We start from the raw sequence: 17,034 nt of genomic DNA, 5'->3' as shown, positions 1-17,034 counted from the left end.
TGCGATGACCTAGAGCTTCTGTCGTGTTTGTTACACACATCATTGAGCTTGTTCACATCTGATGGTCCTGGTCGTTCTGTCATGAGTACCGGCCATAAGAGGGTGTCATCGTAACGACTTGCCGCCGATACACCGGAATCCCGGAAGGGCTGCTGCCCCCCACGCAGCCCCCTCCTGATGCCCCACTGTCACTTTTCCTGATCTATCACGAAAATCACAACATGCCACATACATGATGTTGCAAAAATGCGTGTGCACCCATGTGCGTGAAATGTTTCCCATTGACTCGCAACCTTTGCTAGTGCTTCCATCTACCATTGGAGTGCGCTCCTATAGCTGTTATTCAGATGGCAGCATCAGTGCCGAAAATTTCGGATACCACCTCGTAGATAGCCCAGCGAAATTTGAACATCCTTTTCTCCACCTGTCTGAAGTTCTGTTTTTTTTCATTGTTACAAGTTAATAGTGGCAAGATGAGTGTTGATTTACACATTTAATTTTCTTAGTCAATATCAATCGTAACTACTTTGGTACTTCAAATGTGTTTTTTTTGGAATCCCAGTGCATAACCGAGCCCCTGCTGATGGCAGGCTAACATAATTATAGAAAAAATCGTAAGGGTGCAGGCGAGCTGGTGAATATTAACCATGTTGAATTAACCCGAGACTGGGACGTCTCAGGTTCATTCAAGACGTCGTCCTGTCTATTTTCTGTCCCTTCTATGTTTTGATGTTGCTTCTCTACCCCAGTCTCAGGTTAATTCAACATGGTTAACATAATTACTCCACGAGCGGAGTAACCAGGCCCCTATACTCCGTCCACCCCTAAGCTGACACTGCAGTGGAAGCTATGAGCGCGTTGGACCAGTCATGTGTCTATCCTTCGCCACGTGATCACGCTCGCCTCTTCCTCGTAAGGAGAGCTGGGTCAGGTGACAAAAGGGAAGTGGTTGATTGGTCCGCAGTCTCAGCTTAGGAATGATAGGAGTATAATTGAAGGCAGACTAGCATAATTAGTCCATGAGGAGAGTAACCCGAGCCCCTGCTAAAGGCAGACTAACATAATTACTCTGGAATAATTATGTCTGCCTGCAGAAGGCAGACATAATTATTCCATAAGGGTAGTAACCTGAGCCCCTGCTGATGGCAGGCTAACATGATTACTTTCTGAGGGGAGTAAACTGAGACCCTGCTAAAGCAGATTTCAAGGATTATTTTGCGAGGGAGTAACGCGAGTCCTCTCTGATGGCAGACTAACATTATTCTGCAAGGGGTATAATCCTGGCTCCTGCTGAAGGCTGACTAACATAATTACTCCATGAGGGAATCAGTTCAAGCCCCTGTTCAGGCAGACTAACGTAATTACTGTGCAAGGAGAGTGACCCAAGAAGTATAATTACTTTGCGAGAACAGCAACCCAAGCCCTTATGGAAGGCCGACTAACATGATTACTCCATGAGGGGATTTACCAAAGCCCCTGCTGAGGGCAAACTAACATAATTACCCCACTACAGGAGTAACTTGAGCCCCTGCTGAAAGCAGACCAACACGATCACTCTGCGAGGGGACTAAGCAGAGCCCCTGCTGAAGGCAGGCTGACATGAATACTCTGCAAAGAGAGTAAACTCAGCCCCAACTGAAGGCAGACTAACATGATTACTTTGAGGGGAGTAACATGAGCCCCTGCTAAGGCAAACTAACATGATTATGCTACAAGGGTAGTAACCTGATCCCCCACTAAAGGCAGACTAACATGAATACTCCCCAAGGGAAGTAACCTGAGCCCCTCTTAAAGGCAGATTAAGATAATTAATCTATGAGGGAATTAACCCGAGCCCTTCCTGAAGGCAGAATAACGTAATTATTCTGCAAGGGGAGTAACCCGAGCCCCTGCCGAAGACAGACTAACATGATTACTCTATGAGGGAGTAACCCGAGTCCTCCCACCCCCAGGCTCTTCGGACAGCACTCCCCTGCCGGGCTGTGCGCTACCCCTGGAGCCAGCTCGGGACATAGACGTGGGCCCCAACAGCGGCCTGCGCTTCGGCAACAGCCCGGAGAGTCGGCAGGAGTTCCGCATGCCCACGGACTTTGCCAACTCGCTGCTGGAGCAGTCCACCGTGTCTCTCGAGTTCCGTACCCGCCACGAGGACGGCATACTCTTTTATGTGGGCAACACCAACCAGGTCGACTTTATCTCCATCTTCATGAAGCAGGGCAGGGTGAGTCTGCGCTTTTCTCTGTCTGCACCAAGTCTGCCGGAGTACTCGTTTTGAAGCATTCTAGAGGGGCACAAATGACTATATACCAAGATTTCTCAAGGAAGGGTGTTCTTGGTTACAGTCGAGCCCACTTATAACGAACTTGATCGCCACGCGGCATTTGTTCGTTGTATCCAAAGTTCGTAGTAAGTGGACCACCTATAATACAGGCAAAAAGAGCAAGCGAGAAGAAAGTTAACTTTATTTTTGAAAAAAGTCCATGATGCAAGTCTGCTTCTTCAAAGCTGATCGCATCACTGCCGTTTCTAATTTTTCCAGCGCGGTAATATGTTCATCACCAAGACCTCTGCTGCACACGAGTTCCTTAAGCGACGCGATGTAACCGATCGCGGTTGAAGCGTTCACAGCAACCGGCGGTAGAGCAGCATCCTCGTCATCGTCCTCGTCGGTCTCTGGGCAGTCGGGAAGGGCTCGCACTTCACGCACAATAGCTTCGTCAGTGCACGGCTCCGCGATGTCGGCGTCGTCATCAGCAGAAACGAAATCGTCCCAGGCAACGTCAGGTCCGGCCAGCTGCGTGTCAACGACGCGTTGCCACAAGTCCTCGTGCGACCGGCCTTCCTGTGGGTGATCTATGGCGTCCTCGGTGCCTGGGCCCATAAAACCCGCCTTGCGGAAGCAATTTGCTATGCACTCCGCGGTGAGTTCCATCCACGCCGCCTTCAACATCTCCACGGCGGCAAGCAAGCTGATGCGAACCGGCATGGCGGCATCTGGCCGATCAATTGCGATCAACAAGCGTTGGATGACGCGCCGCCGGTAGCACACCTTGAACGCATGAATAATGCCCATATCCAGGGGCTGAATTTTGCAGGTTGCATTGGGAGGCAAGAAGAGTACTGTCACCGCACTCAAGGAAAGCTGCACATGGTGCGCCGCACAGTTATCTAGCACGAGCAGGACCTTCCTGTTTTTTCGTGCCATGTCGCGGTCAAACTCGACAAGCCACTCGGCGAATAAGTCGCGGCTCATCCAGGCTTTCGTATTGTTCCTGTAGCGTACGGGCACGTAGCTTCCAAAGCATCGCGGCTTACGTGACTTGCCAATAACAAAAGGTAGCCGCCGGTCACTGCCGTCCATATTGGCACAGAGAAGAACGGTTATCCGCAACTTGCTGTTCTTACCTCCCGCGCACTTGTCGCCTTTCAAGGCATGCGTTTTAGATGGCAACATCTGATAAAACAACGCAGTCTCGTCGGCATTGTAAACGTCCCGTGGAGCATAGCTCGCAATTGTTGGGAGGTTGTCGAAAAGCCATGCATCGACGTCCTCGTTGTTCACAGACGCGGCCTCGCCGACGACCGCCTTGAAAACTATTCCGTGGCGAGCCTTAAACCGGTGGAGCCATCCATTGCCTGGGCTGAAATCGGGAAAGTCCAAAAGGAAGGCGAAGTCTTTAGCCTTGGAGAGCATCAGCGGTCCACTGATCGGAACGTTGCGAGACCGGGCGTCAGCGAACCACTTCAGCAGTGCGTCCTCAACGTCCGCGTAGGTCGCCTTCCGAAGGCGCTTTCTTGTCGGGTTGGCATTCACGGTAGCACCAAGAATCTTTTCCTTGTCCTTAGCAATGGTCGAAATGGTCGATTTCGACAGTCCGTACTTCTTGACCAAATCGCCGTTTTTTGCACCTTGAGCAAGTTCATTAACAATGGCCATCTTCGTTGCAATGTCGACTGCTTTCCTTTTAGCACCTGAAGAGGTCGGCATACAGTCCGCCATCGCACCAGGCGCAAGTCAAGCCCTTGGACTCGCGCGTTGAGGCAACCTTCAAATCCCCGATCTGGGAAGAGCACGAATGCGGCAACGATGTCAACGCAGTGCCATCGCACAGAAAGAATCGACGGCTCAATATCCGCGGTCCGGGGTGGCAACGGAGCAGCAGCAAATGGAGAACCGGTTTGGGCCGGTAAAGCGGGTAGAGCAGGCGCCGAACTTTCCGGATTGTTCGACGCAGATCACGTGGATGCATCCCGACGACGCGGGCGGCGCCACTTTCTTTCGTCACCGCGCGCGCGCGCTTTTTCGTTTTCACTTTTCAACGCGCGCTTTTTCTTTTTTTTCTTTATTTTCTCCGCAAAGGAGCGTCCGGGGGACGCTCTGTGGGCGAAGTTCGTCTGCCGCGGGTTCGCAGTCGAGCGAAACCGCGCCAAGCACCGCCGGCTCGGTCAACTACGGGGGCCCGACAGCTTCGCGTTCGCTCTAACCGAGTGGTGAGGCCGCAACAGTTCGTTCTATGTGAGACACTGTGCCATTGCCCCAATGTATATTTTGACGGTAGCACCACCCTTGTTCGTACTAAGCGAGCGTTCGTTATATCTGCGGCCGTTATAAGTGGGCTCGACTGTATTAGGATACTTCAATGTACCACCTCAGTATACCACCTTCGTCGCAAAATCAATCTTTGGCTCGTCGAAGAACGCAATAATGCTCAAAGAGAAGTCAGGAAACTCAATATGCAGCATGTTTCGAGCTGCCTTGGGTGCTTATATATGGGCGTTTCTGGGCTCAGTACTGACTGGCTGAAAGTGAGTGTGGTGCATATGCGGCCAAATGCAACGTTGAAGCGCGGTATCAAATTGATCGACTCCGATTGGCCTATGCTTATTCATTCATATTGAATCACTAGTACCGATTTATTTACCTGCATTTATCAATATTTGTTAGCCATGCTAGATTGACTCCCTCACTGACTGAAAACGGGCGTGACGCCTGTGCAGCTGAACGTGATGTTCAACTGCGGCACGGGGTCCGGGCTGCTGACGACCACCGAGACTTACAACCTGGGCGAGTGGCACTCGCTGGAGTTCAGCCGGCGTGGCCAGGTGGGGCTGCTGTACGTGGACAATGCCACGGCCGTCCAGGGCAGCTCCCAGGGCACCACCAGCTCCATCAACGTCCGGGCGCCCATTTACTTCGGTGGCCTGCCTCGCAACCTCTCCTCCCAGGTCAAGGCCAACTTCAGGGTGAGTGGCCGTGCACGCATCTCCCAGGTCCCATAGATGTCTTTCAACTGCCTGTGGGACATAAATGAGGCATTAGGACAGGGGTTCTTAACCACCAATGTTTTGAAAACCCCTTTTGGTTCCGCAGTAGTGACGGGGGACCCTGTTCACCGGGGGAGAGCGAGGTTATTGGACGATTACAATGACAAAAGAGTAAACAAAAAAACTAAATGCACGCAAATTATGGTAACTTCAAAGCTTCAAAATGAAGGATAATCAACCATATTCACTCGGCACAGATAATTTGGCCTATTTAGCTTTGTAAGATGACCTGCATCAATAAAAAAACAACTAAGCACTTCTTATGAGTTGTGAATGCAAAAGCAGGAATGTCGTTCTTTGCGCCGCGGCCACTTCTGATCCCCTCGGCACCAAGGCCGTATGTGATCCTCTCGGCGCCTCGGCCGTTTCTGCTCCGGCACGGGCCAGCAGCGCCATGGGGCGGCGCTAATTGAAACTGACGCACATCGGCTTCATATCATTGCCGTTTTGCGTGGCTTTTTGCGTGGTTTCAAAGCTGGGATGCCTCAGATTGCGGCTTTGGGGATTTATCTGCCATTTGGCGCGGCTGATGACGTCGGCTCGCTCCATGAAACCAGTTAATGCTTTCGCATTAAAAAAGTTTTGTTGCTCGGCTTGAATGACGATTGAGGACTTTGGGGACCCCGAGAAGGCTTTCAGAAACCGCAAAGGGGGTGCTACCTCTATTTGAGAACCACCGCATTAGTACATTCTTAGGTCATCCTTAGAATCGTGTGCTGCCAGGTGTCGTGTGTCTGCCTGAGGCAGTTTGGTTAACTGCCAGGGCCTGATGCAATATCGGTGGGCAGTTTTAGAAGAGTATAATTCTGAAGCACGTGATTGGTAGGTTTACATTGGTTTTATGTAATTAAAAATTGCAATCTGTATCTTTTTTTTTTTAGTTTGAAAAAGGTTGCATTATTAAAGTGTAACAAGAATATTAAGCTGCCATTTCATTCTAAATTGAGAATCTTTTTTAAATTGGTTATAAAAACGTTTACATCCTAGGAATTGCCCAAATTTGTTGCACGATTTCGAGAGATTTTTTTTTTTCTCTAGATGCAGCGTGCAAAGAAAGTCTGCAGAAACCACGAATCCTGAAGTTGTATTGTCTGCTGTTAATCCTAGGCCATGATGCCACGGTCGTCCTTGGATTGTCAGGGTGATTACATGAACACGTGACAGACTCTTTCTGCTCCACTCCCACACATGACCCCCCCCAGTGTAAGCCAATCAGCGAACCATTTTATTCAGTCATGAAAGCACTGCCTAATGAATCTGGCTCCACAGCCTATTTTTCTAGTCTTGGCTCATTGACTGTCTAAGTCATATATGAAGAAGCTTATCTTCCTTCATCAAGAGCTGGTCCATATGCGGAGCACAAGTTTGTGTGCTTCTTTTCTTGCACAGGGATTGCGATGATATCAGAACTCCGAGCTATTACTGGCTGATCGAGAAAATAGTGGGTAGGCCTCGAGGCATCTAGCATTGAGGTCTACCCACTATCCCTTCAATCAAAGCCAATCAGAGATCAGCGTCGATCTGACGTCAACCCAACTCTCGCGCAAGAAGCAGACGACTTGCTCTCTGCATTGCTTGGGCGGTTTCATTATGTGCCCTAGTCACCAAATGATAGGCTTAGGTTTACTTCATTGTTCATGTATGGAATACAAGAATGCTTGTCAGTGGACAGCTTGAAAGTAGGGGTGTGCGAATATCAAAATCTTTCAAAGCGAATTGAATCGAACAGTGAAGGTTACAAATCAAATCAAATATAATATTTTCGGATATGTATGGCTTTGAATATGAATATGTTTGAATACAATTTTTTCTACTTGATGTCAATTCAACGAGAATACTCATCAAAACGCAACTGGAATTACTTTTTTTCAAGAAACATATTTACGAAGTGTCAACTTTATTGTAGTAGAACAGTTTCACCCGGACTGATAAAAAAAACATAAAATAAAATATCAGTCAGTAAAACACCATCCAAGGAGTGGAGTTAGAGAATGTAGACGAAAGTACACAGGTGGAGGCGGATCAGCAAGCCGCAACACAGTCGAAGATTGTGTCGTGGACGAATGCCTTCACGTAAACGTAAACAAAACTACACAAGCGGTGGCTTTGCGCAATCTCTTTCCGTCTGCAATAATTCTGTTGAGAGGGGGCGCCACAAACAAGCTATTAACTAAAAATACGGCTATTTTTCGGCTGAGGGAGCAAGCTTCTCACTTTTATTAGTGAAAACAGGTAGAAATATATAACATAAGGACTCCTGAAAAACTGATGAACCAGAAAATTGTGCGGAATATAACACGAGCGGCTAGATCCATCACTGCGACGACGGTAACCACTGTATATCACTGATAGCCGATGTCGGCCGTAAATCTATATCCATATCTGAATCCATAGCACCTAAGCTAGTGTAGTGATCTCCTTCGTGACGATGCACGTGCCGTTGCAAATCGTAGTCCTTCATCAAATCTATCGCAGCAATGGCTCCGGTCATGCTTGCACTACGACCACTTTGCCAACTCCGCAATTCAGACATTGCGGCAAGCGAAGACCACGTGGAAATGACTTTCCACTTTCCAATGCTTCATACAAGAAAAGGCACTTAGGTTGGCTTTTTGGGTTTGCCAAGCTTGAAACGATAGTGCGCAGTCCAAAAACAAACTGGGAATGCAACCGCGTGTTGGAACTAATCAGGGAGTTGCACGTTATTCGTGGTTTTCAAATATTCGAAGAACTCAAATACTTTGCACAGTAAAAGTGTGAATTGAATCAGGTAGCAAGCACTATTCGTGAAGTATTGGAAGTTGAGATTATTCGCACACCTTTACTTGAAAGACATTCATTGACAAGTTTCATCAGTGGGCAACCTATAAGCCCACGAATGGCCTGCAGATGAAAAAGAGGGAATCTCTCCTCTTGCCCAGTGTCCTCTGGCATTCATTGGGGATTATTGGTCCCTCATACTTCATAGCACAAAAAAGGACTGCTCCCCTCTCTCACTGATAATAGAAAAAAAAGAAAGGGAAAGAATTTCAGCCTTACTGGAAATTAAGCCAAATCTAGTCAGTCTTTGACGTTGCCTCAATAACCTGGGGAGATTGTCTGATTATCTGGTGTTGATGACAGGAAGACATATAGGTTAGCCTACTCCGCACTGGGGTTAAGGATGAGGAATGACAGGACACAATGAAATTATTATGATGGTGATGAAGACATGCTGATGCTAGATCTCACACACTTTCTCTCTCACGAAAATAAAATAAAAACCCTAAAGATATGTTGAGAGTAGACCAAATCGAGGGTCCCCCAATGAGTATACGACGTCCACTTGGCACCCATTAAAAAAGATTAGGTTTGTGTAATTTTAAAAATTTTTCAATAGTAGTTTCAAGTAATACGCTATTCACTTCAATATGAACTGAAATATTAACATTTTTCTAAACGATCGCTGCGGGTCAGTCCCGTTGAGCACTGGCGCACTGCAGAGAAGCGGCACCTGCGAAAGTGACCTCTGTGGGTGTTACTTCTTCGCGGTGCACTGGTGCACAGAAAGAAGCGTGCTCAATGGGGCTATCCTGCCACGGTCAACACTTAAAAAAGTCTGCATATCGAGTCGCGGGCTTGGGAGGAAAGCACACTTTCAAAGTAGGATGGATCATGTGCATGCTTGGTGTATTTAAAAAGAAACAAACTGTGAATGTTTATTACAGTTATTACACTACAGTAAAGTTGTCAAAATTAAAGTGTGGCTACTATGCAAGAGTATGTTAGGTAGAAATGTCCTGTCGACCTGTGTTCATCATCCATGATTGCATTTTTTTTTCTCAAGTTCGAGATCGAACAAAATATATTTGCATATAGCAAATATCTTTTCTTCTCTATTAGCTATAGCTGGGCATTTAAATAGGCATACTTTTATGTCAAATGCATCATTCACTTGCTATCCTATGTAGACATTGAACTTTGCGAGGCAATGCTCCACGAATATAGTCGGACTAAAGTCACTTTAGTTTAGAAATGGACAAGTGGAAGCTCGGGAACAACCTTCACGAGTTCAGCCGCTATTTTGTTTAAGTATGGCGCAAGTAGTGTAAGGCTCAAAGAAACCATATTTGGTCTTTAATTCAAAAATATTTTGCCATAACCACTCTTCACTTTGAAATCAAAGTCCAATATTTGCACATGCCTAGAGACTACCATAGGCCCCTCAAGGGGCTTCCCTCCTCTAACGTTCACAAATGCAAAGAGAGAAAAGGAAAGGTATTCAGCCGTGCCGAAGGACGCTCTGCTGGCCATCCTCGAATCGAGCCGTCCTCCGCAGGGAGTGACCGGCTCGTTCCCGGGCTGCATGCGCAAGCTGGAGGTGCAGGACCGGCTCCTGGTGCGCCCCAAGGTCAGCGTCGGGGTGACCGGCTGCTCCCAGAAGGTGGAGAGCGGCACCTTCTTCGGCAACAACGGCAGCCACCTCGTGCTCTGTGAGTGACGCCCAGCAGGCACCTTTCAGTTGACGCCACTAGGGCGACTGAATGAGGGCGGTGGTCCAGTTGCACCATTCGATAAATTCTTGCTAGCCCGTGCCTTGCTGCGCCCAAAGGGAAAACTGGTCCCAACATTGCCAAAGCGAACAAATCTACCAACAAATGGGTTTTTGGAAGAGTTTTCATTTCGTCTGGCAAATGTGGGATTCCGGTGGGGTTTGCCCATCACAATCCAATCCAGGTTGCCGGCTCCGTGGCATTCTTTCGCAGGTTTTCCACCAATTTTACAGACATAGCGTAGTTTTAACAGTTTTAGTTGCATTTCGGGGTACAGTACTGAAGATAAGCAAGCACGAGTAATTTATTTTTTCTGCGTGCTCATGTTTAGAAGCGCGACACTGTTTTATAGGAATGTGCTTGCGCGTGGTTCCCATTTTGTTAGCATGCTTGGTCGGGACTGCTTGGTTTTGAATTGGAGCCTTTTGTCACGTCAGATGATGTGAATCCTCGATTGTACTACTCTTTAAACTGTCTATACATTAGGGAAAACCCTGAATATTTTATTGAGTATGTGCTTGTTTCACGTGAGAAGACTTTGTATAGTGCCAATTTAGCTCTCTATCTCTATCTCAAAACCCTGGCCCTGTGGAGATGCTCCGTCCGGCTCGCAGATGGTTACGGTCTTTCCAGTGACGCCCGGCCTGCAGCCCACTGCTGCAAATGCAAAAATAAGGGTGCATAAAAAAAGCAAAAGCAAAAAAAAAAAAAAAAAAAAGATGGCGTTGCGACGTGCTTTACAAGCGCAAGCGAAGGTATAGAAAAAAGAATGAGAAAATCTGCATCAAAACGTGGATTCTCTTGCCATAGAATTTGTTGTGCATTGTCATCAACAGCATCACTATATTCATAGTTCCCTGTTTTATGTCTGTGTAACTATGATTTGTGCCATAACTCTCGCTTATTCTCATCATCAGATCTAGCATTCTGTCTTCTACCCTGCGTTAATTTATGCACTTTGATTTATGCCTGGTGAGTTGTCTGGGTAACAATTTTTTAGTAATGCCATAATTTAGCTATATATTGCATTTAAAAATAAAGTACATATGTAATCAACCACGTTACATTTTTTTTAGTTTTGCTCTATTTCTTTAATTTTTGTATTTAGGCTTATTTAGTATTTTCTCATTTATGTAATCCTAACTATTTTCTGACCCTAGAGAGTGCAACAGGTCCCCAATGTGGCCCCTTAGCCAAAACGTAGATGCCTAATCTAGAGTTTGATTGGTACTCTACATCGATTTCTCAATGGTGATTGGCGGCGTGCCCGAACTACAAGGGGCACTTCTCTAACTATCATCATCATCGTTTGTGACGTCACGGGTAAGGCAGATGGGGACAGATCGCGCAGATCTTGGATCCCTCGGCTCGTCAGCTCGCTTAAACATTGCTAGAACCCTCAGTTGGGAAATTCACCATTGAAACCTGGGCCGCTGGGTCCACCGAGACCGAGCTAAATACGAGAACAGCGCCACTCTTTTTCATTGTCTTTTCTGTGGTCACCTTGAGCTTTTAAAAGCATGTTTTTGCGTAAAAACCAATGGAAAAAACTCTTTTTGTAGTAAGTTTTATTGCAGTTAAGTACAAAATAAGGAACGCGTGATGTTTTTTTCTAAAATTTTTAGTCTGCAAGGTTTTGCAGCACAATTAATATTGCTTTTATACAACCATGCCTCAGCGGTGATTTCAGGTAGCGCGTCCCGACCTAGGTGCATCTTAACCTCAATGGTAATTCGCGGCGCGTCTGCTTAGGAGATGGGGGTGGCACCCCTGCAACCTCTTCCACTGTATCTGTTTCGGCGCCAAAATGGAAGTCACGTGCAGTTCCTCGAGTGGCCGCTGCGGGAGAAATGGCGGCGTTGTGTTCGCCATTAGCTCGGTTCTGAAGGACAGATCGGGGCCACTTTAGCAGAGCAGTCTCTAGAACCACTCAGTTTCCCAACTGAGTGGTTCTAGTAACGTTGGCTCGCTTCATGCGCTGTTTGGGTAACGCGCGGCAAAGCCTCTTTCAGGCATTGTGTTTATTTGATGGAATAATATTTGTAGTAGGACATTTTACCAAAGCTCAAAACTGTAACACGTGTTGTCGTGCTGACAAATACTTTTGGTGCTGAGGTGTCCAAGCGCTGGGGCGCTGGTGTGCTGTTCTCTACCCCAGTACAAAAAGCTGGTTGATGAAAATAGAATATCCAGAGCTTACCCCACTACTCTACCACAGCAAATAGGGTGTATTTTTTATTGTAATTCGGACAGAATAAAACTTGAGAAGGAATGTTTCATCAAATTGAAAATAGGAAAGCGAAATTCGAGAACCTCTCGCGTGTGTTGTAAACGCTTCAGTGAAAGCGACTCCGTGTATCCTGTTGGTTCCAATCTGTTTTCTGAGTGCTGGTCTCTTATTAGTTTCAAGTTGGTGGAATATTATATTAGATCTCAGTTTTGGGGAAATTCAACTACTGCGCTATCGGTTGATACCCACTGTAGAAGATAAGTTCTTTAGAAGAAAAGGGTTCGTTACTGCAGTTTGAAAACGCTCATCATCGGGGGTCATGGTTATTATTTGGCTGAGGTGACTCACATTACAAAAGTGATAGAAATAAATTAATAATAGTGAACAACTTTCGTATAAGAGGATGGAATATGTCCTTTGCGAGCGGTTGATGTGTGCCGAAATGTAAAGTCTCGTTATAACCCCATTTGACGTTGCAACTCATATCAACAGATGCTAGGAGCCACTCGAGCCAGTTTATAGCTCAGGATGTGTCACGCGACCTTTCGGCTGGGTGGAGCGATGCGAGGTAGTATACAAAGTCACGCAGCACGTGCGGAACGCTGGAGTGGCTAACGACCTGTAGCATTTGTCGCAGTACGTCCAGAGGTGAAACGAGGAATGGTAACCCGTCGCGAAACTTGCCGAGTGCCTCGTCAGTTGGCGCTCGCAGCAGCCCGCTGACGGAGTCTTTCTCCCCGTTGCAGACGACTCTTACAACGTGGGCAAGGAGATGACGGTCGAGCTGGACATCAAGCCCCGGCGGACGTCGGGGGTACTCTTTGCGGTGCACTCCAACAACCAGAAGGACTTCGTGCTGCTGCAGATGGTCGACGGCAACGTCAAGTTCAGCGTCGACAACGGTGCCGGCATCATCGCCGTCACCGTCAGCGCCGGCAACCTCTGCGACGGCCAGTGGCACACCGTCAAAGGCAAGGACGCTCCGCACTTGGACCGACGGAGATTCTCGTCTCGTGTTTTTAACGTTACTTGTAGTTAGTCGGTCGCCCAGAGTTGCCGACTGGATGAGAAGGGCGGGGCCTCTCTTTCGGATGGCCCGCCTCCAGCACAGGCCCATTGCCTCCTGTCGTACTTCGACTGCGCACACTCCCTCGAGGCTCGGGAGGCGTCGTGAATGCTAGGAAGCTCATGCTGGAGGCGGGACAACCGAAACTCCTCCCCGCTGTTTTCATTTTGCCAGCGACTATAGGCTTTTTTCGTTGGTTGCCACGATCGAGTGCGGGCCAACGGGAACGAAACGTGCGAGTCTCTTCGAAGGCATGGTCTCTGGGCAACCTTTTGCAGCCTCGCAACGAATTATGCGGATGATGCGGACAACAGCTGCTCAAGATTGCATGGGCCTTGTTGAAAAACTAACAATGAACACCACTTGCATGAGACATTTAGTCTGGAGCTAAAAGAAGACGAGGGGGATGGGGAATCGCGAGCGAACGAGCAGTCGGATAAACCGTTTAACACAAGCCTGTTATTCTTTCTCGACCTCAATGTCCTCAATGAGTACCTAGTGAAAGAGCACCTCAAAGCGCAAGAGGCCTCTTGTACTCCCAGGGCCCTAATCCAAGCGCTCGGCAAAAATGTCGGCGCAAGATTCGGCGGCCGTGATCGGCCAACGCCGCATTCTGCCTCGGTGCCAACCAGTCATAGCCACCGAATTTCTTGCCGACTTTTTTGCGAATTCTCCAGATTAGGGCCCTTGGTGGCTCCTTTTCTGCGACAATGAACGACGAATGTTGCCAGGTTGTTCAGAGAGCCATGAAATAGGCTGCCATCCAATTCCGAGGGAGCGCCCACCCAAGGTTCGAGAGCGCACGTGCAAAAGGGGCACGAGGTAGGGTGGGCTGTAGCACTTGGGACTGGTGCTCGCACATCGAGCTTCGTCGAATCGCACCGGCGTTCTCGGAGAAGCGGGCGATGCGTAAGAGCTTCTCGGTTAACCAGGCATGCTCAGAAGTCCAGGTTGGATGCTCGATATGTCCTTCGCTCAGTTTTCTGACGTCTTAGAAGTAGCGCGTGGGCACTTATTGTTACATGGGCACACGCTCGGTATTTTGTGGCTCTGAACAATACACATTTGCGCAGTTAAAGAGAAAAGAACACCCTGCAGAACAAACATGCGCCTTGGCCGCCCGAACCCGTAGTGAACCGTAGTGTTCCCGATATCCCAGTGATTTTGTCTTTGTTGCCGATGGAATGCTTAGGTTCAAGTTGCAAGTCGACCCGCTGCTCAAATTTAACAAGCTAAAAATGGATTGACCTGCAATTGGATAAATATGGTAGAGTCGAAGAAAGTTGTGCTGAGGTGTCCTCCCCACGTCCTTGCAGCCGTGAAGAACAAGAATGTGCTGTCCCTGGCGGTGGGCAGCGCCAGCAACCTGGCCATTGGGCGTGGGGGCGTCACCGCCACGGACACGGCCAACCCGCTCTACGTCGGGGGCGTTCCCGACCCGGGCCAGACGCGGGCGGTCGAGAGCTCCGACCAGTTTGTGGGCTGCGTGCGCTACCTGCAGATCAACTCCAAGCTGCAGAACCTGGCCGACAGCCGCGTGCACGGGGACGTCCACCTCAACTCCTGCCCCACCATCTAAGGCGGCTTGCGTCTGCTTGCATGGGGCGGGAACTCTGCTCAACTTTGTGTCTCCAATTTTATACTGGCATGTCTATCATCCAGTAAAATTTTTGTAAAAAGAAAAAAAAAAAAAAATTTACAGTGAAGAAGTCGATTTTCTGTCAGTATCTTTGAGCTTTGAAATAAACGTTCGAGCTTTGAAAGAAATGTTTTAGCTTACAAGACAGTCGTGACCCAACCTAGCCACTTTGGCATTTTTGTCGATACTTTAAATTACCACCCTTACCCAAGTTTAGACTTCCAAACAACTTCTTATATTCGTATGTTTTCTATGCAGTACAATTTATGTAAGAGGGAGGCGGTTTGACAAAAAAAAAATCATTCTAGTTTTCAGTACTTCTGTCGTATCAGTATCTCCAATTCTCCACAGAGCATTACGAGCTTGCCGTAACTTTTGTTAGCGCTTTACTGTCTGTACGCATCCTATGCATTGGATGCCTACTTCATCTTACTTTATTTTTACTTGGTTCCCTAATTCCCAAATTACCGTGCAAACTTTTCAGGTGCCAGGGATATGAGCGAAAAGTATTTTTAAAGGTGCCATGTTTACTTGGGAATTTATTTTTGTCTTCTACCCTACATTTCTGGATTTAAAGGGATTCGAGCCTTTCTTCTCCATGCTGGAATCTCCGCTCGCAAAAAGCAAGCTGCGTCGCCGCATTGTTACTGCGTCATTCAGCATCAGGTTTCAATTCCACGCATGTTGAGAACACTCTTCAGGAGTCCTGTCTTGCAAAACAAATAGTGCAGTTCTTAGTGGCACATATCTCGTGGACAGAACAGCAAACCCCTCATTTTTCCAAAGTTGAGCAGTGTTTCCCCTTAATTCTACGCTATAATCATAATAATTAAGAATCATTGGCATTGAAGCATTTCTAATAAAGAAATCGGATACTACTTGCTTTTCCATAATTGCTGCTTTGTGGCCTGCACACCAACTGGATACTATACAACTCGACGGATCCAAGAGAAATGTGGGTCAATTTATTTTTCAGGACCACAAGAAGCCGGGATATGAGATATCCCATAGCAACATAGCTCTACCAACAATGTAGAGTGGATCTGAATGTGCGATAAGCTCAGTTTAGTTGCTCTCTTGGAATGAAGATATGACATTATTATCATTATTATTTCTCTACATGGATATCGGAGACAGATGTTCCTCTACATTGCTGCTGCTCCAAGCCTTGCAACACTATTTCAGCATAATTTTTCAAACACTGCTTCTCCACATGCATCAGAACACATGACTCAAGTTGGCATGCGAGTCATCTCTTCCTCAAATGGGCACTTTTGTAAGACATAAACCACTCAATCGGTGACTTAAAGGGACATGGGGTTGGAAAAAATCAAATTATTTTTCGAAATTGACGATTTTTTTTGCTGGTTTTATTATCCTTGGACGTCTTACTTTTAGGAGATAAAATCGTACCAATATTCACACCCGAAGTTAGGGAACAAACCGTGTCTTACCATAGTCTCCTTTATACTGGAATGCCTGCTCAACTGCGTGGCACGCCAACCTTTGGCGACATCGGGGCTAGTTTCAAGGCGTGCTGCTATGAGGCGCCACCAGCCCTGGATGGAGCAGACAATGGCACGACCATAGCGCGTAACGCTACACTGCCAGGTTCAAAAAAAAATTCACGATGTGTTTAAAATTTGCCTTATTCGTGCAAAAGTGCAATAACACTATCAAATGCTCAACTGTAATGGGAGTATCCCAGACCCGATTCGAAGCAATTTATCTTGTCTCTGCCCTTCAGACATGGAACAGAAACATGTCTTGGTAGAAATCACTCGTGTGCACACTATATCCACGTGAGAATAAAATGCCAAATAAGCCTTGAAACGGCAGCTGATCTTGGTCTCTTGGCGAAATGTCGGCTGCTGGTCGAGGTTTGCATAAAGTGCCCTTCTCAGATACTCGCTGGAGAATAAAAAAAGAAAAGTGCATAGGACGAGAAGAGGAAAACAAGACAAGTGTTCCTCCTGTCCTCGTCTTTTGCGGTATTTTTTATTGTATAGTGTTCAACAACCAGCCTATAAGAGGATTTTGATGCCTTTTCATCCATTTTCGGCTAACAAATTACTCAGTTTGATACATTCTGCAATCATTGAGAGGTCGGAAGAACTGTCTGTTCATGCCATAACTTTACTTTCAGAAAAAATGCAAACGCAGGCTCTGAGTCTATTGGCAGCTTGAGGACCTTTCGTGACAGAGGTTTTGACGAGAATGCTTTGGCCAGGTCATTCTTGTC

At 47.2% G+C, this 17,034-nt stretch overlaps 2 protein-coding genes across 3 annotated transcripts in view; one reads left to right on the top strand and one right to left on the bottom strand.

The window, feature by feature from the left end:
• LOC8050777 (laminin subunit alpha) overlaps positions 1-15,670 on the top strand; it is a 161,967-nt gene extending 146,297 nt beyond the window's left edge. For both annotated transcript variants that reach the window (XM_029975553.4, XM_029975546.4), the window contains 5 exons: positions 1,953-2,221; positions 4,999-5,244; positions 9,644-9,797; positions 12,834-13,058; positions 14,470-15,670. In XM_029975553.4, coding sequence (XP_029831413.2) covers positions 1,953-2,221; positions 4,999-5,244; positions 9,644-9,797; positions 12,834-13,058; positions 14,470-14,732 — 1,157 coding nt within the window. In that variant the 3' untranslated portion in view covers positions 14,733-15,670. The remainder of the gene's footprint in view (positions 1-1,952; positions 2,222-4,998; positions 5,245-9,643; positions 9,798-12,833; positions 13,059-14,469) is intronic.
• LOC115323032 (tigger transposable element-derived protein 6) lies at positions 2,441-4,611 on the bottom strand. The gene has a single exon (XM_040206286.3). The coding sequence runs from the start codon at positions 3,998-4,000 to the stop codon at positions 2,462-2,464; it is 1,539 nt and encodes a 512-aa protein (XP_040062220.1). The 5' UTR covers positions 4,001-4,611; the 3' UTR covers positions 2,441-2,461.
• Positions 15,671-17,034: the final 1,364 nt, after the last annotated feature.

The sequence above is a fragment of the Ixodes scapularis genome, unplaced genomic scaffold (genome assembly GCF_016920785.2).
Source record: "Ixodes scapularis isolate PalLabHiFi unplaced genomic scaffold, ASM1692078v2 PGA_scaffold8__174_contigs__length_109621045, whole genome shotgun sequence".
NCBI lineage: Eukaryota > Metazoa > Arthropoda > Arachnida > Ixodida > Ixodidae > Ixodes > Ixodes scapularis.
Note: the sequence above shows the minus strand (reverse complement) of the source record. Positions and strands in the feature narration are given on the sequence as shown.